Source organism: Pleuronectes platessa, chromosome 18, assembly GCF_947347685.1.
Source record: "Pleuronectes platessa chromosome 18, fPlePla1.1, whole genome shotgun sequence".
NCBI lineage: Eukaryota > Metazoa > Chordata > Actinopteri > Pleuronectiformes > Pleuronectidae > Pleuronectes > Pleuronectes platessa.
In genome coordinates, this window is record NC_070643.1 from 16,325,373 (window position 1) to 16,350,287 (window position 24,915).

The 24,915-nt window shown below is 41.9% G+C and overlaps 1 protein-coding gene across 5 annotated transcripts in view; it reads right to left on the bottom strand.

The window, feature by feature from the left end:
* The window catches only part of ptk2aa (protein tyrosine kinase 2aa), a 56,979-nt gene extending 32,064 nt beyond the window's left edge, over positions 1 to 24,915 (bottom strand). For 2 of the 5 annotated variants that reach the window (XM_053446019.1, XM_053446018.1), the window contains exons 1-3: positions 3,949 to 5,016; positions 2,324 to 2,568; positions 879 to 1,048 (exon numbers count right to left, since the gene is read on the bottom strand). In XM_053446019.1, coding sequence (XP_053301994.1) covers positions 879 to 1,048; positions 2,324 to 2,568; positions 3,949 to 4,072 — 539 coding nt within the window. In that variant the 5' untranslated portion in view covers positions 4,073 to 5,016. Of the gene's footprint in view, positions 1 to 878; positions 1,049 to 2,323; positions 2,569 to 3,948; positions 5,017 to 8,328; positions 8,356 to 11,640; positions 11,773 to 24,467; positions 24,577 to 24,664 lie in introns of those variants that run through there. The other 3 variants (XM_053446021.1, XM_053446020.1, XM_053446022.1) reach the window with 3 other exon arrangements.

Sequence of the window (24,915 nt, forward strand, 5' to 3'; positions counted from 1 at the left end):
AGCGAGACCGACAGAAGGAGGAGAGAAGAAAAACAATATGCAAGAATGCAAATGAGCAGACTGACTGAAAGATGAGAAGAGCAGAAACAGAGAGAGATGTTGACTTGGTTTGACAAAGCAGACATCTGGTTCTCTCTCCCTGTGCCAAAGGTCTCTCGCCTTTCAATGGCATTAGCGCCACGGCCGCCACAATAGGGGAAATATATAGCAGAGCATTAACATCCAAACTGCTGAACCAACACAGACACACTGCACCACACACGAGCCCTCGCATCACTACACCACAGACGGGGTCCCACTATTTTACAAGACTCTGTTTGATATAAATCACTAATGCTACTGTGGTGTACAAAGGAGCAGGCTGCACTTTGGAGGAAACAGTGTAACTGAATTCAAAAGGCTAAATAAGTCATGTCTGACTGAGACAGGAGGCTGTTTGTAAAGTGTAAGCTCACAGTTGTTCTCAAGAGAGAGATCGTTGAGGACAAACAACACGTGCATCAGGATTATAAGTAAACTTCAACAACAGTTACTTTCTAAAATCTCTGGTAAAGCTCATCTAGGACACTAGATTATAATTTATTTAAAAGGTCATGCTAGATAACTTCACTAACCTCCAAACGGCAAATAGAGAGAAATCAGAGAGTTCACAGTGAACAACAATCTGAAGACAAATAACTTATACTCCAACAGGTCGTCCCTGGAGCTCAGGAGTCTGCCTGATCTCTTCAATGTTAATGCAATTGAACAATCAATACCTAAAATACCAATGGCAAGGGATGTAAATAAATAAATCCCAAAAACAACACTTATCATCATTGATTGAATACTTATCATAATTATTGAATATCTTCCCGTTGCACAACGTCTTCTCTTACCTCCACTCCTCGTTTGGTCGTGCCTGTTCGTATTTCTCTCTAACTTGGGAAACGCCCATATCGGGGTGGAGCCAGTGCACCTGGTCTCTGGATTGGCTGTTGCTGAGGTGCAGACCGAAACAAGACGTCCAGCGCACTTTGTGGATGTCCAGAATTTTCTGGATGATTCCCTGGACACAGAGAGCAAAGAATTTAATTTTGCGATAAATTTTCAAACACTTTCCCCCCCTTTATCTGAAGTGGTGCTATCCTGGTTGAAGTGTCCCTTCACATGTTCAGTATATCAGTGCTAAAGCAGAGAAGCTCAGTGAACAAAAACATTGACCAAGAAGTAATTGTGCCAATTTTGCTAAAGTATATGTCTTGCATTTTGTATCAGGTCAATGAGGGCATCAGTCTATCCATGTGTGTATTTGTCTGTCTGTGTGTGTGTGTGTGTGTTGCTGATTTCATTTCATTAAACATGACGTTCCCACCCAAACAAGTTGACAGACATCATACACACACACCCCATAATGCTCAAAGAACCATGTGCGTTGACTTGTAAAACGCTAGGGGGTCTGACCTAGATACTGAAGGAGGGAGTGATGGGAGAGGAGGATGAGAAAAGGAAGAAGAGAGGAGAGAAGAGAAGAGAGAAGAGGAAAGAATAAGAGAGAAGAGAAGAGGAGAGAATAAGAGAGTAGAGAAGAGGAGAGGAAAAGAGGTTGATGACAAAAGTTTGAGCAGCACTAAGTAGTTTCAGCCTTATGGGAGTGGATCTTAAAGCACTGAAATGTAAACATACACTGGGACACGCACACACAGTGTCCTGAGGTTACATGCATTCACACGTCTCATTGTTCTTTATCAAAGCAGACAGTTGGGACCTTGAGCCAAGGACAAAAAAAAAAAAAAGATCCACCTTTAAAACCACTGCTAGAGGAAACATACTGCAGGTGAAGACAGCCTCATGAACATTTCTGCACAATGCAATGGAATCTAATGACGCACAAAAGATTGCCAGCGTGAGAGTTGCAATGGTCTCTTATAGTCAAAAAAGCCTCACAATATTCTGTGTTTGAATTGCGTCTGAAAATAAGAGTGCACCGAAAAATCGTAGTATGTACATACATCATTTATAAAGTTTAAGATACAAATAATTGTGGTGCTATAGTGTGATTGACTTCGATCCACTAATAGTTTCAAAATAAAAACTACCACAAACCTCAAGTTGTGTCTGAAAAGTGTAATTTATTTGACGTTGACCCACACACACAGTCCTAATGCTCTCTACGCACTTAAACACCAAATGTGGCTGAAAATAATCTAAAACCCTTCAGATTGAATTTTTAATGCCACAGTTTGGCATCAAACCGGTTTAGGATTAAACTTAACTACTAAGCGTTTAACTATAAAGTGTCCCAAATTTTTTGCACATACAGTAAGAGTTCATCTCCTCTCACCCTGACATCAGTCGCGTCTCCATATCTGATATTGGACGACCAGCAGCTGTTCTCAGTGTTGGTCTCAAAGTGGTGGAAGACTTTGAGAACCCTGTCCACGGAGCCGGCAATGGTTCGGTCTGACACCCCCGCGCTCAGCCGCGACTTGGCGCCTCCGAGGAGGGCGTGGTTCAGGTTGGGGTCCAGGTAGGCCGTCGCCATGGTTTTCCTCGCCGACACAGCAGATGCTAGGTGTCTGTCATATTCTGAGGAGGAGAGAAAGTGAATCGGTTAGAACAATGAGGAGGAATAAACAGATGAATAGGAGGAAAGTGAAGGAGATTGTTTAACTTTGAAACTCTGAAACTTTTCCTCAATTAACCAATCAACCATTAAGCGCAGGGATTTCAATGTATATAATCAATTTACATGTGTCAGTTGTAGCCACAGACAAAGTGCTACACTGATAAAGTCGTGACATCTAGTTAGCATGAAAGCTGAGGAAGAGCCACATGTTACACAGAGGAGCCAATTATATGGCAAAAATCCTCGCACAAGTCCTGGTTCAGTAAGTTGCCGATTTTTTACTGTTGAAACCTCTTTAAAAAACTGCCAAATACATTGTTAGTGAGTGATGAGAATATAACAAATAAAAAAAGATACAACTTCAGGGATAGTGCACTTCAGGGGCCAATCGGATTTAAGCTGAGTCTAGTCCCCCCCCTTGCCCCGGATCATGCCCTGATCCCAATTTCTAAGACTCTCAGATGAAGTTCGATCAATGAACTTACAAAACAGTTTGTTCTCTGCCGCTCAACTAATTGCTGCGGCTCTGGCTCGCTCAGTTACATAACTCCTCCTCTCTCTGCTGTCGGCTACAGATTGATGCTGTTGTATTGTTGTGGACTTGAATCCTGCTCTCTCTCGTACTGCAGAGAAACTGTAAGTTCCTGATGTGATATACGTTGGCAAGATGAACCCACAGGAACAAATGAGAGAGCAGAGGGAGAACTAATAAACGACAAGAGGTGCAGTCCAGGTCAAGGCTCAGTGTGTGAGCGCTCGTATCTGTAGACAATGCACCTCAGGATGACGTTTTTCCTGAATAAGAAGTCCTGACATTGACACACTTCCTGGAAATTCATGGCAACTTCATGTGAGAACTGCAGACGTGTATTTTTTTACGTGCACGTGAGCTGCTGTAGAGAAAGATACTGAGATTTCTCTTTTCACTCTGCAATTTTCTGCTTCGCTATCTTCCTGTGCTTCTCCTCCCTCCTCCATTAGAGGAAAATTGATATGTTCCAGCAGGTAATTACACCTGAGAGAGAGAGAGAAGGAGACACACAGACACACACTCGCCTCAGAGGAGAGTCCTTAAAGTTGCTGATGGATATATCGCAACATAAAAATGTGCTCCCGTCTTACTTTGCCAATTCCAATTAGTAATGACGTTCATTGACAAATCACTTTGCTCCCAGCTCTCTCACAGACACACACACACACACACACACACTTGCTCGGTAATGGCATTGTTGGCAGTACACCAACTCAGTTCCCATGGAGTCAGATGTCACTCTTGTGTATCCGTGTGTGTGTGTGTGTGTGCGTGTGTGTGTGCAGAGGGAGATTTTAGTCATTCATACCTCTTTCCCAACACATGGGGAAGGGGCTACAGCCACTGGTCACCATGGAAACACATGTCTGTCTCTCCCTGTGTCTGTCTGTGCTGAGGACAGATAGACAACTCGCGGCTTCGCAACCTCGCATCACACACACACACAGAAAAAGACGAACTTCTCTTGTGCAGAAGTTACATAAATAAACACACTGAGCTGCTGACACAACTGTGAGAATGCTTTCACATAACCCAAACACTAACACACACGCTACACACACACACACACACTCCGTCTCCAAGGCAGAAATCTTTGTCTCCAACTTTTGTCAACAGCTTCACCAGCCGACAGTTTCCTCCAGGGGCAGAGATCAAAAAGGGCAATGTTCTGCTCTGCTGTCACTTTGTAAAGAGTGTGAAGATGCAACCGAAAACAAATGAGGGATAAAGTAAGAGACTCCCATCCTTCAAAGAGTTTCTTCTCCTTAAGTTGTGTCTCCTTAATCTTCTCTCGTTATCCACGGTGGCACAATATGAGAAAATCCACCCAGAGACGTAAAGTTTCTCATGCAAAAACGTCTCCGCTCCTCTGATTCTGTCCACTTCTGAACGTCTCCTCAGTGGCCCCTCTCTGATGACAACACTCTGTTTGTTTTTTGCCCGATTTCTGCCCCCATGCCTGTGCTCCGTAGTTACACAGTTGCCCTGGGAGCGTGAAGCGACTCTGCTTAGGAAGGGGTTCGGGATCCTGTGATTTGTAAGAAGACGGATTCTCCGGCAAAAGTTCAAATCCAACTTTCTTCCAGAGTTTCTTCCAAATGGATTGTCACTCAGTCAGCGGTCACAGAGGAAGAGGAGCAATTACTGTGCTCGGTGAGAAACAAAACTGAAAGCTGTCGTCTTCTCTCAGAGACAGAAAGTGAGAGAAAAGAGGGAACCAGAAAAACAAAAGGAGACAGAGACAGCGGAGCAGGGAGAGAAAGAGAGCGGGAGAGAAATGCAGCGATTGTTTCAAGTTGAATGAGAGGAAACGGAGGACAGAGCAGAACAAGTGACAGAAAGTTGAGTGGGGGAACAAGAGAGCTGGGCAGAAGAGTCCTGGAAGAGCAGGAGGAGCTAGAAGCTATTAATATGCTAATCAGGGCTCTTCCATTCATTAGAAACCCCGCCCACCTCTGTTACTGCAGGAGGAGACTGTGTCCTGTATGAAAACTCACAGCTGCAAGAAAAACACAAACCAATCCACTTTCAAACCACGAGCACCCAATCAATCATTCTCCATATTGTACATCGGGTCATGCTCTTCTTTCTTTCCTTTCTGTTTCCAGAACGCTCAAGGTGCTTTCTGGGAGCTTGTCTCCGGGACAACGTACCTACAATACCCTACAAGTGAGTGGCGCCTAGCGGTGTGCCGGTTACGCCTGACCAGATGCCAGCCGCCATCAATCAAATGGACGTTTATACGGCTGAACACATCCTCAACTGAAGAGCTGAGTGAACAGACATAAGTCTATGACTCAACACTCTCCACTCTGTGGGCCGTCTAAGGCCAACAATTCATATTTGCAACCTCTGTTACACAGGACATGTACAAACCTCCGTCCATCCTGGGACACGTGTCCCTCATTTGTGACTCTCTGTTTCTGTTGTGTTCTGTTTTGTGGTTAGATTTTTCTCTCTAGTTGAGGGTTGAGGAAAGAGGATGCTGCACATTGTAGACATAGTTCTGATTTGCATGTTTGGGCTATACAAAAAAAATGTGATTTCAATCTATTTCAGAAAAACATCTGTCAATCTGACAGACCAACGACATTCCCGACTGACCACTATAAACCAAATGGCAATCCACCATGACCATTGTTTGTGGGCTGCGGCTTCTATAAACCAGAAGGAACCATGTTTGGGTTAGACTCTGACTGAGAGCTTGAGGACACTATCCGCCCACCTACACCTGTGACCTGCAATCATTGGTTGGTACTAGCTGTCAATCAATCACATGGTATTCATGCTCTGATGCATAATGTGCTTTATCGTCTGTTTTATGTTTGAATATGTGGAAATACTGTTTTTGGAGCACTGGCCAGGTAGATCTGCACCAGCAGCTCATCTGTCACCACAACTAGAATCTAATTATAAGGGAAAAACTAAAACGTATTCAAAAAAATCCCAGAACATATGTTACAGAGACAGAAACTTGAAATCCTGATGTTTCATCTTGTCCCAGATAAGCGTGTGGTTTGTCTGCAATGTTTTGTGTGTGCTGCCTGACAGTGTGTTTGTGTGTGCACGTGGTTTGTGCTCCATCTCAGGCACAGGCCATTGTTAAGAAAATCTTGTGGGAGCAGGGGGTTTTGGTGAAGTGTGTGTGTGCATGTGTGTGTGTGCGTACTATTGAAAGCCTTTTGTCAGGAGGCCGGATGTTGCCATGACTAGGAAGCGCTTTTTGGGGCTCGAGCCAAAGTCTCTTTATCTATTTCTATCTCTCGCTGTGTGTTTACGAACATGGTTATATTATCAGGGGAGGAAAACACTCACATTCTGCACAATGTACATAAAATCTGGAAGGTTCAGGAAACCCTCTGAACTGTAAAAGCCACTTTGATGTTTTATCAGTGAACCATCAGTGTATTCGCATTAACGCTGTGAAATGTAAATGCAATTGCTCTTTGAACTAAAGGCATATTTTACCATATAAATACAGTATTTTTTCAACATTTCTACATTTCTGTTTAAACTAAATGTTAAAATATAAATTTTGTGTACTTGCAAATCGAAGATAAGCAAAGAACTACTGACCTTTTGAGTCAGCGCCCCAAGACTACTGAAAGTCTATTTTACGGTTCCCTTATCAATTTGTAATACTGAGATGAGGTTCCATTGATGTTAAAAAACCACCAATGTGTGTCAAAAATACATCAAGTACACATGCATGTAGCAGTGATATTTACAAGATGAAACGTTCTTGTGCTGCAATTTTCTCAACATAGGAGAAATATGAAACCGGTATATGCAGGGATTTTAAACACGGGTAAACCTGCTGAATAAAAAGTCGAGGAGTACATCATATCTGACGTCATGGAAGCACAGACAACTGCGGCGCTCACTCTCACCTCGCTGTCTTACCAAATTAGCACATTCACCCTGGTGTCATGTTTTCTTCACGGCCGATCGGAGCCGGAGCCGATTAAATGGAATCAACTGACACAGGAGTGAATGCGTTTGTATCCATTCCCATTGCAGGCGAGCCAGATGTTAGCAAGTGTTAGTGGGAGGGTTTTGACCCAAGGGAGAGCAGCTATAATTTACACGCTTCCTGTGTCTGCGGCAATTAATTGCTGGTATTTACAGTTTGACACAATCTACTATTTGCAAGCTTTACAGTAGGATATGTATTAAGTATTAACCCTGGTCTCGCTCATCAACTAAATAAATACAGTGGATACCAGATACATGATTTTAACTTCAGAATTAAAACTTAATTACAGGAAAGCGGTTCTTTAAATAAGCTAAACAACACATGAACACACACTGGTGTCACACATCCTGCCTCCATTGTTTTTGTCTTGCTTCCTTGCAGCTGGCAACAGGTTTGTGAAACGCATCTACAGATGATGATGCAGTAAAGTGACAAAGCAGGAAAACAGAAGATGTGTTACTTATTTGGAAATGCCGAGCTCTATTGTGTGAAAAAATCAACAGGAATTGCTTGTGAGAGTTACAATATGTTGGTCACTGGCAACTTCATTAGTTAAACATAAGTGGCCAGCGGGGCGAGCTTTCTGGGCATGATGCCACGCTACATGAATATGCTCCCCTGCTAAACTCGTCTCAGTAGAACAAAGGAAAACTAATTTTCACCCTCATGTTATAAAAGCTATTCTAAACTATTCTGTTTGCACTGATGAGAACAAACCCACACAGATAAAAATGTCTCACAGTCAATTTTCTCCTGCTCAATTATCGTACTTATCTCACACGAACACACAAATATGACTCACTTAAATACAGATCTTTAGAAAGTCTTTACCAGAATTAGACTTCTTACACACTGTTACTTTAAGAAAGGCGTTTAACCCCGCACCTGCTCTGCTTGATGGCCAACAGCTCAGACTGTCGTTGTTTAACATTTAATCATGGCCTGAATAAAAGTTTAATTCTAATTCTGTCCTCCATATGGCTGAGGTAGCAGCTTGTGAGAGTGTGTGTAAGATGAACCCGACACACATAAAACACTGGTTATGCAATGACACAGGGAATTTTATGACACACTAATGTGAAGCAAAAACGCTAATGTGACATTTGGTGAAGCTGAATTTGTTTTTAAAATATCAAAGAGGCGTATTTGTAAGGTCAGACAAAGCCAATTATGATAGTGTGTATTATAGGTGTTTGAGGGTCAGTCACTCACCTGTGTAGTAGGCAAGCCTGGAAATATCTGAAACACAAACACAGAAAAAACATGAGGGTTAGCTGGTTTGTTTAATTATGGAGGCGCTGCATAAGGAAATCAAAAATGACAAAAATGTGACTGAAGTGTATCAGGTCCCACAGCAGGTGTTCACGCTTCAGCAGCTGAACGTGACCTGCAGGAGGAATGCCAGGGCCAGCAGCTCTGTGATAATTACCAAATTAAAAATCAATATCCTGTTGAAATGTAAACAGGATATTGATGTTTTCCCCCCTAATAATCAATACCTGCATTGTTACATAAATGACCCACACCCCCGATGGCTGAATGTCCGCCTCTGTTTAAAGAGCTCATTGGGACATGGTTTATTGTTCAGGGGTTTTAGCTGCTTTGTGATGTGGATGTGACACTGACCTGCATTTGTTGGGTCGAAAACTACAACATGACACGTGGTGGTAGTATTTATTTTTATATATATATATATATATATATATATATATAGTTTTATTGATATTTTGATGGAATAGAAAATTATATAATGACGATACAATATCCCAGAAACCTTACATACTTTGCACATGACGTACACAGCATGATAAGCAAAAGGAGGCATAACCCATTTGACAGGAAAGAGTGAGGGATGGGGGGGTATGGTAGAGTTGTGAGGGGCTACTGATCTTGGGAATGTGCATCAAATTACAACAGTCTACAAAGAAGTGCCAAGTTTGTTAAATGGGCCCTGAACTGTGCATCTGGTTTGATCAAGTCTGGGGGGGCAGGAGACTTCCAGCTAAGAAGAAAAAGCCTGCCGGTTATGTTAGAAATGTGGTTGTACTATTATAGGTTTATATTGAATTTACATTCTGTCAGGGTATTAAGCACAAATTGTAGGAACATGCTTATCTGACGTCTGCGTGAATGTGCAAGGGGACTGTTCTGTTGCATGACTGCAAAACTCGAGTGAATACTCACTCAACATAAGATTTGTGAGGAGAAAACACGCTTTGCATGCTAAATACAGCACAAAATGCTTCATGGTTTCTAAGCTGAAAGCAAACCTGGCATGGTCATACTCATATCATTGAGTGGTGAGGTACACTACACTGTATCTACACTACCGCTCCCAAACTCTCACAGGAAGCACAAGAGGAGCCTTTTGGGAATCTGACACCGAGTTAGAGCAGCGATAGGGGCTGTATGTAGGAGGAGGTCAGGAGGATAAGTGCCTAAGTGCTAAAGACACCCTGATGTACACACACATACTGGGTAAACCCACACACACATGCATGAACGTACACGTACACACAGGGGGTGAAATGACAGCAAGGGTCGACAACAAAAATGATGTCATGGTAAGAGGAAAATCCTCAAAGAGAAAGGAAATGCCAGAAAGGTGACTCATAGTGTGTGTGTGTGTGGGTGTGCGTGTGTGTGAGTGTACACAAACCATGTGTAATACAGAAAAGGACCTTACTGCTCCACAGTATGTGGAATAGTGTAGGATTGATCATCATAGGAAGAGAACAACTGATAAACCTTGTTATAATGAAAATGCTGTAAGAGCGTATGACTTTTAATCTGCAAATCTAACGTTATTATTTCACATTTTTGTTGGCCTGTACTATAACACGGGAAACACTCCCATTGATCAGAACGCAACATCCACTCATTATGTCACATGCAACGAAGGGTTAAATAACTTATGACATTTAATGTAATAATAATGTGAGACCTTGTCCTAAACCCCTATAAATCATTATATATCCCACATCAGTATTTTACATTAATCTGCAGCCACATCTATTTTCAAATGTAATCAGATTTCCTCAATCTAAATGTATCGTACCTTTAATATGAAGCCAGATATACGCACTATAATAATTGAAACCTATATCCATTACTAGTGCTTTAACCCACAGTGGACAATGATCTGGATAATGATGAGGCTTTAAGTGTCCATAATGACATCTAGATAGACCTGAAACCTACAGACACCATCTGTCTCCGGGACGCTCACTCAGTTAGTCTTTCCCCCGTCTCTCTGGTAAGAGTGCAGTTATAGGTTAAGTGCTGTGAAGCCTGACATCTGCAGCCATGCTGGTTCCGCTGCAAACTCAAATCCATAGAAGACTGGAGCCTCGCATATTTCTCATGTCTGAGAAACAAGATTAAACGGCACCTGAGGAGTTTCGGAGCGTCTTTATAAAAACTATTGAACAGACTTGAATTTTCATTTTCTCGTATTGTTTTTGATGTCATGTAAATCCGGGAACAACTCTGGGCTGAGCGGTGTTGGCGATAGCTCACTATAAGTTTATTTTCTCCATGGAATATCCTGCAGGAGCACCAGCATGGTGCTAATTACATACCAGTCTGTTTAACAGCCTCCACTGCACATATATCAAAGAGAGACCTGGATCCTTCTTACACACACACAAACACACACACACACACACAAACACACACACACACACACACACACACACTCTGGCAGACAGCCCAAAACACCTGCTCCTCAAGCTGTTCCCAAGAACAGAAACGAGTCAGGATGAGCAGAACAGATTCATTTCATAGACTTTTTATATAAATGCATTAGCCTGTGATTATCTTAAAAGATGCTGAAGATGATTTCGATGCACGATGCCCTCGCTGTAGCTCCAAAAGTTTTCCGACAGAGAGTTTGTGATCTAAACAATCAATTGTGTGTGAGTGCAAGCTAAATAAACAGGAGAGGTCAGGAAGCACAAACACTGTCTCATGCCAAAACAGCTGCTCTGAGAATCATGACTCTCAATGCAGAAAAAAGGAAAGGTAAACAAATGTGGATGAGTGCCTTCACCACAGCTCTGAATGTTTTAGATTCAGGAGGCCTTTACAGCCTCTGTGAGTTTATCCTCACATGGAAGAGAACGAACAGGAGAGCAGAGAGCAGAGGCTTCTAGAAGAGGTAAGCACGCCAAATGGAATTACAAGTTAGAAGTTTAGCGGTTGTGAAGCTGAAGGTGTGTGAAAGGGGAGTAGTGTGTTAAAAGTGTAACTTACTTGTGGTAACTGTATTTAGGTTACAATAATTTTAAGTGTTTTTTATATATATTTTTTAGTGGCAGCTTCCATTGGATCGATATATTTGTTAGAAATGGTGAAACTCGGTTCAATGGCGACAATCTAAAGTGGCTGAGGAGAAACTGAGGCAGATGTTCTTTTCCCATAATAAAAATTAAATAAAAGCACGTCTCCTCTAAGAAGCAACTGTTTCAACCTGAGGAGAGCAGCCAGCTGTTCTGCCTCATTGCTCAGTGTTTAATGGCCCACCTTCAAGCTGAGCTGGCACACACGCGCATGTGTGTGTGGGGGGGTGTGTGTCTGACCCTCTGGACAATGGGGTGTTACTGGAGCGTGCTGCCCCTCGATGCAACAACGTCACGCCCGAGGCATCAATCACACCTGCCAGGCGCACACACACACAAACACACAGAAAACAAACACACAAAATGTTATGTCCTTGAAATTGTACTTGTGAGGGTTTAAGCTCAATTTTGAACCTTCCGTGAGATAATATACTTTTACATAACGGTGGCACAAGTCAGTGTTTTTAGTGACTTGTCAGCTGTATAGGTGATGTGTTCAAACAGAGGCACATTCAGATACACATCAAGTAATTATTCAAAACCACTAACACATGATAAAATGCTCTGCACACACGGACACACACACAGATGATGCATACTCCAGATAAGGCCTACATGCGTACAACATAATAAGGTCACATAAACGCATGACTGCTCATACACATTTATCTGCAAAAGCACACACACACTGTGACACACACCCACACACATTGACTTGAGTGTGTTTGTAATTCAGGTGCAGCGATGAAGCTAACTGGCTTACTGGAGCGAGCACGCATTTTAAGGTATCGCACCCAGTGCAGATACACCATGTATAATTCAACACAACAGATTGAGGACGAGTGAACGGGTGAGATAGCTTAAAATGATCTTTATAAATGATGCCACTCAATGTTTTATAAGTAGATCAGAACACGTCTGACATGACTTACATCTAACAAGAAATGTAAGTGAAGACCCAGCTGTGGGTCAAAGCATAAATTTACACATGAAAATCTAACTTAACATTTAATATTGAACGCTTCTTTGATTTTGCATGAGAGAAAAAACACAGGGGAACTGGTTTTACAAGGCAAATAAGGAATCCTTGAGTCTAACTGGCCAATAAATGCAAATCCTGATAGACTGGGCTCTGGAAGAGTTTAGATGAGTGGTCCCAGAATATGCTAATGAATGCCAACATGTATATTTAACTATTCTAAATATGGAAAACAAATCGAAAGCTTTTCATCGTTAAGGATATTCCTTTATTTTATGTATTTTAATGGAGTTCATCCTCATCTGGATTAACGGTCCTGGGTTAAAGCATGTTTTATACCTCTAACATACACCACAATGAGTAGGTACAGAAGGTTTTCTGAAAGGAGGTAATCCCCCTAATAAAAGGGTGACTCCTTTAGTTAGGGTTAGGAGCCCGCTCGACGTCCCGCTCAACATCACAAACTCACTGGGAACCTTGCTGTCATGCATCTGTCCCTGTTGCTCCCAAGATGTATAAAAACAACAAGTACACAAAAACCTATGTCTACAGCAGTCATTTGACCCTGGAGTGAATGTTGATCGTATCAAATCCCATTGGAGAAAAAGCCAGATGTGAGTGGGTGCAAGTGGGTTTGTTGACCAGTGAAAAAAGGGGCTTTAAACTATACAGATCATAACACCCCCTGGGCATCTTTTCTTTTTATAAAATAGATTTTACCTGAGCTTACTTTTATAGATGCTCTTTTATGTGCCTCTGTATAACCTTCTGGCATTCAAAAGATCAATATCACATCTAAAGAGTATGAGTAAAGCTGCCTGGATGTAAGGCAGGTAAAGATGTAGCGTGTGTGGGTGTGTGTGTGTGTGTGTGGGTGTGTGTGGGTGTGTGTGGGTGTGTGTGTGGCTGCTAGCTTTGCTTCTAATTTAGCAGATCAGCATCAATTATAAACGAAGATCGAACTATTAAAACACACTGAAATATAGATGATCTAACCCAGAAACAAAATGCCGCGGGAGGATTTTTACTTCATGCGTACAAACTACACACACGTATGTACACGCATGAAACAATTGTACATCCAACACACACAAATACACGCCAACGCCAACGCACAGAGCAACATCAGCCACACTGCACATGGGAGATGCACACTTCAAATGCAACTGACTAATTTGACACACACACAGCCTCCCAAACACAAAAATACACATTTACAAGTAACGCCATCATCACTGCACACTTGGAGTACAAGCCTCCTACATACAAGCAACCAAATATATCTTGTCTCTCTCATACACACAAACACACACACACACTCACGACTCGTTCAGGGGTAATCAAAACTGAAAGATGGAATGGTTGAAACAAAAACAAAGTTGAGCATTTTTTGCTTAACAAAATCATTGTTGTGTTAAGTAATGTCTTCCTTAATGAATTAACCGATTAAGTGACTAATCATTTCAATCAGCCGGGACTCCTGCATGCAGGCATATTGTACAAGTTTGCCACCCTCTTCTACTTCTTCATCCTCCTCATCATCAGCATCCTGGGCGCCATCACTACAGTAAAAACTGGAAAACTACATGCATTGATGATGTATTAAATTTACGACTTTTTACAGCTCTTTACCACCATTATCGTCATTAGTATTACAGCTTTTACAAAACTGAATTTATCAACGACACTGTACATAACTCATTACTGTCCATGTATATTTTCAGTGGTAACTGTTCTTCAGTTTCATCAAACATTATTACAATACAAGTTAACTTTCATAGAAAAGCATTGCATAAACACAAGTTCATGTTTTGAAACTACAGACAGAAAACACTCCTTTAAGAACACAAGTCGTAAATAAACTTCTGCATTAATATACTTGAACACGTAGCATGGTTGCTGTGTGATATCATCCTTACCATGATATAGTCCTTCCATTTAAAAGTGAAGAAGAGAAGAGAAGAGAAGAGAAAATCTCTTCCTGACAGACAGCTAAATTGGGAAAAGCCAAAAATCCCGGGCTTCTGTCGTCTTTGGGGCTAATGCTGTGATGCACTACAGTCAGCTAACTCAGTAATGATGATGAGCTTAAAGCCCTCCTCCTCCTCCCTCCTCTACTACTACAACTGCTGCTGCTACTACACTGACACACAGATGCACACAGCAGGGTAAAAAGAGGTCATTATGTCAGTATGGGTAATTTAAACAATGCTTGTGTTGCCTTTGGCTATTCTGCCTCTACGACACACATGAACCCCTGAGGAGCGACTCGGTTATTCATAATGTAACGTCCTCAACTCATCACTGTCCCCCAGAAGTCATCCATCTTCACAACGGCTAACACAAATTATAGAGAACGAGGGACACGGGGGGGAGAACAGTCAGTTGTTCCACTGACTTTGCTTAGGGGTGCACATCATTAATTTCCATGCAGGGGCACAGGGGGAGAGTCAACCCACCTCAACTCATTCTGCACATGTCTTCAGACAGAGGAGTTTATTCACCCTATGGACTTAATCATTGAAACCGAGTCTGTCAGAAATGAAAGATAATGTTCAGCTTTTCTTCATAAAAGACCCGTTTTATATATTTTGTTGACTTGTGTACTTCCATTATCCAATAATGTTCAGACTAATCAGACTAATCCTCAAATTTATTCAAGATAAGTGGATGTTTCATTTTGTTTACTTTTCATTTATTTATTATAAAACCAATCTCTCTTTCAAGGGCCAGACAAGGTAAACAGGTACAAAACAAGAAAGTCAGGGTTACAATATAAAAAAAACATCAATCTTAAAGTATCTAATCGCCCTTAGCAAGAAAATTATGGGACAAGAGAAGGTGGTTAGGGTTAAAGAAAATTACTCTCCACGTTATCTGTGAACTTTGTTGGTCAATGCTTGTCACTTTTGGGGGTAACAGAAAATCTATTCTACAAATGTGAAGGGAAGCATCTGAAGGAACAGTGATTCACTCACGGCGGTGTGAAGCCCGCTCATCCGTGTCTCACAAACAGGCAGTTGTCTCTGGCCAACTCATTACAGCGGTAGAAGAATTCAATAAACACAGCAAACGATGGACAGAGAGGACCGAGGCGATCACGTTCTATCTCAGGATCCTGAGCCGCTGCGAGCTGTGAACCATGGGGACTGGAAATCAATGATAGACACATAACATGAACATCATTATCTACCAGCGTCGTTAATGCAAAATAGATGAGTCAATTTAAGATGTTTAGTCTGGATATTCTCAACTGTAATAGGGAAGAAACTTACATCGTGGATTGCGATTGTGTTTTAAAAAGATTGTGTTGTGATTTTTTTTTTAGGAAAATAGCTCACTACTATTGAATAAATTCAAATTGTTGCCATGCTACACCAGACCAGTTAAGGGTTTAGTGAGGTTATCTTAAGGGGACATGTACCAGACTTCATGTCAATCCATCAAACAGCTGTTGACCCATTTCACCCAAACCAGAAATATTAACCTCATGGTGGCGCTAGAGGGCAAATCACCACGTTATGCCTGCACCTTTTACTGCCAATCCACCAAGTTGTGGACAGACATTACTGGAAAAGTAAAAATGTTTATCTGCTGCTTGTGCAAGACTAAAAGTCAGGGGACTATGAAAATAAATCAAATCAGTCAAGTCAGCCTCATGGTGGCGCTGGAGGAAAAGTCAGGCAGTTGAGGCGATGTGTGGTTGTCGGAGCTTTAACTATCCCAGTGACCTTTTCCACTGTTGCTGCCACTCATGTGTTAACAACAAAAGTGCCATGAAAATCAGTGAGCTGTCATGATGTCACTGACTCTGCCTTTCAGCCCATGACAGTGAATTGGCCACATTGGAAACAGAGAATAAATGAACCATCGCCGAGAGAATATCTCCCCCCATACTATCTCAGGGTCTCTCTTATAACCACACATAAATACGGTCTATGGAACAGACACACACAAACACACACATACAGACACACACACACAGACACACACACAAACAGACAGACAGCCGGAACAGACGAGAGTTGCTCAGGAGTAAAGCAGATTAATGGGCCACTGGATTAGTAGGCCAAGATGTCACACACAGTACTAACACATTTACACATACACAGACATACACACAGTCTCTCATATAGAAGGTAGACCTAAGCTCTGCCCCCCCCCCCCCCCCCCCCCCCCCCCCCCCACCCCCAACCACTCAATTTCCCTGCTGGATCAGTTGATGTGTTAATATCGCCCTCTGGTGGATATGCAGTTTGGGGTGATTGTCACTGGGTCTGCCTGTGTTTAAATGATTGTCTACTTTACCTGAGCACCCGAAATCTTAAGAGTATATTTCCTATTTCAAATAACAACATAGTCACATCCGTATATCAAACTTTCCAAGAGTAAACTGGTGTGTGATTGTCTGCAATTCCACGAAATGCATTTTTACTTTTACCAAAACTTTTCTGTGACTTGTTAAAAAAATTTTTGCTGCTCCAACTTAAAATGCAACTTTTTTTTTTAAGCAGGAAAAAAAAAAATATCTTTGGTTACGTTGTTTTCTGGTGTTTGTTCAGACTTTAACAGACAGACTGACAGACGAACCTCCAGACTATTCTTCAATGAACCATTGTTAAAAGAGACAACTGCTAGTGACTAATCACACAGACAGACACATATACATTGACACACACACACACACACACACACACAGTGACAGACACACAATGTGGCACTATTCTCGACCTCAGCAACACCAGTCTGTGAGTACATGTGTGTGATGTCATACCTATGGCTTGTGTCCAGGTGTTTCATTGTGTGAGCGTGTGTGTGTGTGTGTGTGTGTGATCCCTGTGATCTATTATGACTGTGTATTTATGTGGGTGCAGTGTTTGTGTGTCTGTGGCTGCTGGGCCTGAATTGAGAGAAGAGATGAGGTCATATGATTGGCCAAGCAGACACTGATGCGCCCGCTCTCTCCCCCGCTCTCATTCTCTCAGTGTACTACTACTTCTTCCATACTCACGCTCACTACTGTTGTTTTGAGAGTTTTTGGAGATTTAAAAGGTTCAGTTTGTAGAATTTAGTGGCATCTAAAAAAGTGAAGTTGCACATTGTAACCGAACATCCTCCCCCTTCCGAAAGGAAAATCTATGGAGGCTTTCCTGTGATACAAAAACATGAAGGTCTCTCTCTAGAGGCAGTGTTTGGTTTGTCCATTCTGGGCTACTTTGGAAACCTGGCTGATTCCCGGGTAAAGGGCCTGCTCCTGTACATTTGAAGGACTCATTCTAAGTTATCGAAAACGCCACAATTCTTAGTTTCAGGAGATTTTACATTCATGAATATATTATCATGAATGTTATAATTGATATCTGCCAGTGGATCACCCTGGACCTTTAATGTTTTGCCAACATATGTCCTATTAGAAGAATAGAGCAGGCTCAGAGATAAACACCGCTTTTATGTCTTTCCTAAAGTAAATAAAAATCACCTACCAGCAACTCTCAATCTCATAATTTAACACGTTATAATTTATCTAATCAATATACAAACTATAAATATGAAACAGGACATCAGAAAGACAGGAAAACCTCCAGGATGTTACAGCATCCTTGAAAGGAATAGCGGCATACAACCCCCAATGTTTAACAGGCAGTTAAAGTCTTGTTTTTACACTTGGGTTTTGATTGTTTCCAGGCTATGTGCTAAGCTAACAGCCTAATTATAACCATGCAGACACGACAGCGCTGATCTAACTCTCCACAAGAAAGCAATGAAGCCTATTTAACTCCCACTCATCAATACATTCTTATTGCTTGGTGCATATGTGGTGTCTGAGTTATATCCTCAGACTTCATAACTGGTAGACAGCTGAACAAATATACACACACACACACAGCAGGGTGTAAAAGACACCAAGCAACAAGCTTTTTTACCGTACAACAGCTGCTAAACATCCTGCCTCTGAAGCTAAAAGAAGCTTTTTATCCATGCCCAGTAGGTTAATGACACATTTTCAATATGCACCGGAACAAAGAGAACGTCTCCATGACTTTAAAGATCTAGGGATGATCATGTAGTGCATCTCAGGACCCTTTCTCCTTCCCTCATTTTAACTATTTCTGTTATTCTCTCTCTTCTGCTCTCCACGCAGCTTTCTCCTCCTACCACCTCTTTTCTCTTTTGTCTATATGAGAGAACTGAAACAAGTGCTTCTTTCTCTTTCTCTGGCTCTGACTCACTGCAATGTAATTACGGCGAATGTCCGCTCAAACGCCCCACACACACACACACACACACACACACACACACACACACACACACACACACACACACACACACACACACACACACATGCAGACCCCCCCCACACACACACACAAACACAGGGGAGAGAGCGATAACTTATTTACAACATCGATGGTTGTAATTGTTCTTTCATAAGCTGCAGTTCAATCTTTGCTCAGAGAAACATTATTGGGCGAGAGAAGAGAACATTCATTAGTTTGTAGGCTTGTTTTAGTTGTCACACACACACACACACACAACCACACACCAGAGGGAATCTCTGTGTTCCAATTCCATTCATCACTAGCTGACATGCTGCACCAGTGACCTGCATGAGGGAAGGTAGCTTGTACTAAATCCGAGAGAGTCTGTGTGTGTGTGTGTGTGTGTGTGTGTGTGTGTGTGTGTGTGTGTGTGTGTGTGTGCGCGCACAGAGGAGAGACAAATCATTAACTATGATGTCATTTCCTTCCATTGTACAACATTTCTGCACACAGGCCACTACGCTGCTGCGGTCAAACTACACACACATACACACACACACTAAAACAACTGCATTGAGCCAAGCCCAGAGAACCTACCAATAAACGTTATGTAACTTTTGTGACCACAGAAGAAATGGAATACTGTAAAGCACATTGCCACCTGTTTGAAAGGATTGGTATCTATTTTGCAATAAATCCAGCCACGACTGAGTTCAATATGTTTTCAGGGTTATAGAAAAAGACACAGCGTGGCACCGATCTGATAAGTTAGGACCAAAAGAATGTCCAATAGCGAGTAATATTCTGCAGAACTGTCCTCTCTTAAATGGCTGGTGCTTGTGTGTAGAAGTGAATTCCTTTCTAAACACTCGGTTTGGTCTGATTAGAGACTCTAAGGGTAGACCAAGCCCCACCCTGGTAGATAAAACTAACTTGATTTGAACCTTGATAAATCTTGCATTAAAATGCCTTGTTTCACTTACTTCAAACTAACTAACTGCAGTGACTATACTTTAGGTTTCTCTGTGTGCAGCTGCCTAGCTAGTGTCCACCAAATCATGCTTATGAGCCGTTTGGAGGACATCTTTAAATTGTAGCTCCAGAAAAATTACATGTTACACTCCCCACATCTAAACTGAATGACTTCTCGACCTCTGGGAAACACTCATCCAGTATGTTTGGGCCTTATACTGACAAATGATCCCTTTCAAAACACCTACATGGTGCCACAATCACAGTTAGTGGCAATGGGCTGCACACATCCAATCATGGTGTCTGCCAATATCGATTACAGACCCCATACTTTAAAATCTGTTTACTTTACGGTACTCTTTTTTGTCAATTAAAGGCCCCTGTGACAAAATAAATATTAATGCAATAAGGTGTGTTTATAACAAAGACCACAAGGACACACACATATTGCTAATCCAGCTTTTAAGGAGTACAAAAAGATTTTCAACTGGCAAAAGCTATGAAAATGTTAACTCATGTTATCTTGGGTAAACACAGTTATTATCACAGTTCAGTACACATAAGCAAGCATGCAAAGAATGTTGGGAGCCCTTGCCCTAATCTTAACCATCACAACTAAATGTCTTGCCCTACCCCAACTCCTAAACCTAACCCATATAAGTAATTAAACCATTTATCAGCCTTTTCAACTGGTGAGGCTAATAAATGTGTCGACACAACCACAGAAAGACATGTACACAACAAACACACACATAAACACTTAAGGAGGCCTGAGTAGCACTGCTGCTTCTGAGAGGAAGAAGGCGTTTTCCATTCAGCTCCTGAGGGACGCAGCATGTTTGAGGATGTACAGTAAGTGCTCTCTGTGTGTGTGTGTGTGTGTGTGTGTGTGTGTGTGTGTGTGTGTGTGTGTGTGTGTGTGTGTGTGTGTGTGTGTGTGTGTGCATCCATGGGAGGGTGTGGGGGCTACTTCCTGAATGCAACCAATCCAGAAGCAAAAGGAATGGACCCTTATTCAGCCTCCCGTCGGTAAACGCTGTCTCTCACACACACACACACACACACACACTCTCTCAAACACACACACAGCTGCGGCTTCTTCACAGCTGAAACCACAGGCAGGAGGATACAAGGAAATAAGCTCTACAGAAGAAAGAAGTTAAATTTATGGGCTTAGGACATAAACGATCAAACACTCTTCATGCCAGCACTTGCTGGAACTCTCACACACACACACACACAAACACGCACACACACGCTTACCACTCTTCCAAATAACGTTGCCAGTGCGAAACATAGAACCTCAGTTGTCCTGGTCAAACTGTTCATTCATGCCATTTTCCTTCCTGAGGTGAGTTTGCAAAAAGCATTCATACATCGGTGCAGGATGTGAGAAAACAGCTTGGACGTCCTCACGGCTGCAAATATTTACACAGTAGGTAAAAAGTGGTGCTGTGTTTCATTCGATGCTTGGAAAGGAGCAAGCGACTTATTTAAAAAATGCTAAGACTGCAAAGAAACAAGTAAAGAGAAATTCTTTCCCCCACGGGACAAATTACTTGATTTGGTATCATGAATTCCTCATGACAGACACCCGTATTAAGTACGGGCACAGACAAACACACACACACACACATATTCAGGCCCTCTACATACCTCCACACACACCACACAGTATGTTTCTGCATTGATTGTTACCACTAGTTAGAGTTATTAGAGTCCCACCACATACTGGAATCTACTGACACTAGACTGCTGGCTTTGTTAACCTTGGGTCTTTCTCCACAGTTTTCTCTGTCGCTGTGTGCTTGTCTTTCCAGAGTGACTAGAAAACCTTAGAGCAATACATAGCAGAGTTATGCATGTAATAAAAATGACAAATGAACTAAAACAGAGAGGAAATTTGCAGGAATGAAAGAGGCACAACAGTGGAGGTGTCTGCAAAGTAATGGACGGCTCCTGCAGGATCTCTGAGTGTAGTCAAGTGTTTCTATAAATACAAGCCCTCCTGCACTGCTCTGCAATTTACACACACAAACACACACACACACTTCTATCTTTGTGAGGACACTCATTGACGTAATGCGTGCCCTTGCCCCTTACCTTTACCGTAATAATAATAAACGAATGCCAAAGCCCAACCTTTAACCGGACTCTAACCTGAATGCTTTTAACCGTCAAACAGCAATTTGAGGTCGAGGCGACCGGCCAAAACGTCCACACCTTCCCAAAATAAGACCTCACTCAGCAGAGTCAAACTCACACACACTACTGCTACTGCTCGTATTAGCCTGCAGATTAGACTTGCCACAGGAAGTGTTGAGTTAGAAAGGTGTAGCTATTGATTCTCTATGACTTTTGTTTATTTCTTCCAACTGACCTCCATCTAAAACTAAAGCAGAGGGTCCATGTGGAGGAATTTCCCAGATACATGTGATGCGTGTCTGAAAATGAAGCAAAACAACTTATTTTTCTCGGTAATGATACGTTTCTGCTCGAGATATAATGGATTACACAGCATTCATTTTGGTCCTGTGATGTCAAATGAGTAGACTGAGGCTGCACAATGTGGCTCAATGGCACATGAATTGGATGAAGTTCAGTTTTTTTCACAATAAGAACATCTTTATCTCTACAAACACAAAGATCGTCTGCAGAAAAACATCCACAGGAAGTGATCGCCGCCCGTACAGAGAGACTGCTTCTCATGTGACGTCACACTCGGTCGAGGTGACCTAATGAACGCAGCCGGAGTGGAACTAAGCACGATCTCATCAAGTGGATGAGCAGGGGGAAGGCTGGTTTGCTGGTTAGCTCTTTGAATGTCTCTTCCAGCTAATTACATTTAAATGAATAGGCGAGAAGATTCAGTTTTACAGATTACAGCGTTTGTGTTTTAATCGAGCAACATGTGAGACATTAACACTCTGGATTGATGTGCTGTTAGAAGACATGTCTGGTCTGGTGAAGACGTTCTTCTCACCAGAACAGCTGTTATACAGATGATTAGAATTCATTTTGGACGGTTAATGGTTACTTAACTACTATCATCATCATATTCTGCTTGTTTAAGGAAATGAGGGCCTGGATGATTGTAGGACAAATAACTGTCGGTAAACATTCAGTGTTTGTAATGCATCTGTCCAATACCTTGGCTGGTCAATGAGTACCTTTCGCAGAAATATTGTGTATTGATGGCTATGTTTGATTGTTCAGAATAAACAATTCCGAAAATATTTGTATTTATGTTCGAGTTTTACATTAAAAATATGATTATTTTGCATTTGAATTTCTATATTTGGTTGTCTCTGTTTTCTTTTATTAAGAGTTATTTGTACTAAAATTAAAAGTTGAACTGTAAAATAGCAAGACTTTGTACCATTCCTTTGTTGAAGGGTTTGATATCGACATCTAAGAAATCATTACAATTGGCCCCCAAAAAATCAGTTTGTCATTCAGACTCTACCTAAAAAACACCAAATTGTACAAGTGCATCTGAATTTCACACCACCTCCTCTAAGAAAGTTTAGTCTAAAAGAAATAATCATAGATCTCATTAGTGTACTGACTTTAAGGTGCAGCACGTCCCTAGAATTCAAATATAAGTGTGCTCTTATTAGTACACTGCAAGTCTGAAGCTTCAGCTGCCTCAGGATACTGCAATTCATTAGCATTTTCTTGCATGTGGAATATGAAGCGGAGGGGGAAAGGGCTCCGCACCTCAGCCCTTTAACACACTTTGCAATATGCAGAACATAAAGCATCATGTTTGTCTGAGTAGTAACTTTAGTATTTGAAAAGCACATTGAATCTTGTTTGTCTCCAATTATTAATATATGAAATTTGTTCACAAAAAGAAGATCATTAAGGCAGAAAATGTGTTTAACCAAACCTCATGAGGAGCCTGCAACATGAAAGAGAATATGAATGAACTTCCCGGACTATTTCGGCTTATCACAGATATCACAGGCATCACATGCTTATGTTCTCCATGGATTCACTAATTAAAATAATCACTTAGTTGATAACAAAGCTCTGAAATGCAAATTTGAGGGCTTCAAACTGTACAAACCCACCCAAATATTAAATAAAATTAACATTTGGCTCCTAGAAAAAGCCTAAATTAGGCACTTTTGGTGGAATAAACAAAGGAATGGGCGGTACAAATAAAACAAAAACTACCACAACATAATTTGCTCAAATAGAAAGACTGATATAGACCTGTTCATGTGATCTTCCCCATTTATATTAAACAGAAATAACAATGTGACATTAATCGTGATCATTATCGATATCATCTCCATATTATCTCCATATTATCTTTGCCCACATCTCCAAGTCTTTACTAAAGATTCTGAAGTAAACAATAAATACTCAAGCAAGTTGCTTATCAACTTCCTGCAGATTGGCTCATTTGATTATTTGATCAATAGCTTGATTAAATGTGTAGATGTGTCAAATTCCGTACAGTTAAAAAACACCTGATCAACTACAAACACAAATCGAACTGCCTATCACACTCACGTGGTAAATAACCCAACATAACTGGGTCGATGCAGCATCCACATCTGACTCAAAAAGGAGGAAAACTAAACATAACCGGGTGGTTGTGATAGAAGGTGAAGAGCTCGGACACATACAGGTAAACTCCGGTTATGATCCAGAGGGAACTCAAAACGCCCGAGGAGGCAGATTTGGGCTGAAGCTTTGGGTTTATCCGGTTTCCCTTCGTTTAACTCCACATTGACTCCATGTGACTGTGGCCGTGACGGTGCCTCGCTCCTTTTCTCCACAACTTACCAAAAAGGAAAAGTGCCCCTCCGCCGCCGCTGGAGCTAACTTCTCCGGATGTTGTCCCGGTTAGCGTGGAAGCGAGCGAACGGTCAAATTAGCTCTCTTTAGTTTTTTTTAAAAAGTGAAGGAAACGGCGGCTCACACACACTTTTCTTCACCGTTCAGCTCGTGGGATAGTCCCGCAAAACACACACATCACTCACCGCCGACTTGTTCCAGTGGAGGTGGGGAGGGGGGACGTCCGGGCAGCTTCCTGCCGACTTTGGCGACTCGGGAAGCGGCGAACAGTCGTTGGATAGTCCGTTAGAAGGGCCGCGGGGGCTGGGGTTGGTTACGGTCCGAGTTTTTTTACTTCGCCCCGTCTGGCTCACCCTCTCCCCGCCTCCTCTCACCCTCTCTCCCGTCGACTGTTCCTGCTTCTCCTCCCTCTCTCTATCTCTCCCTCTCTCACTCT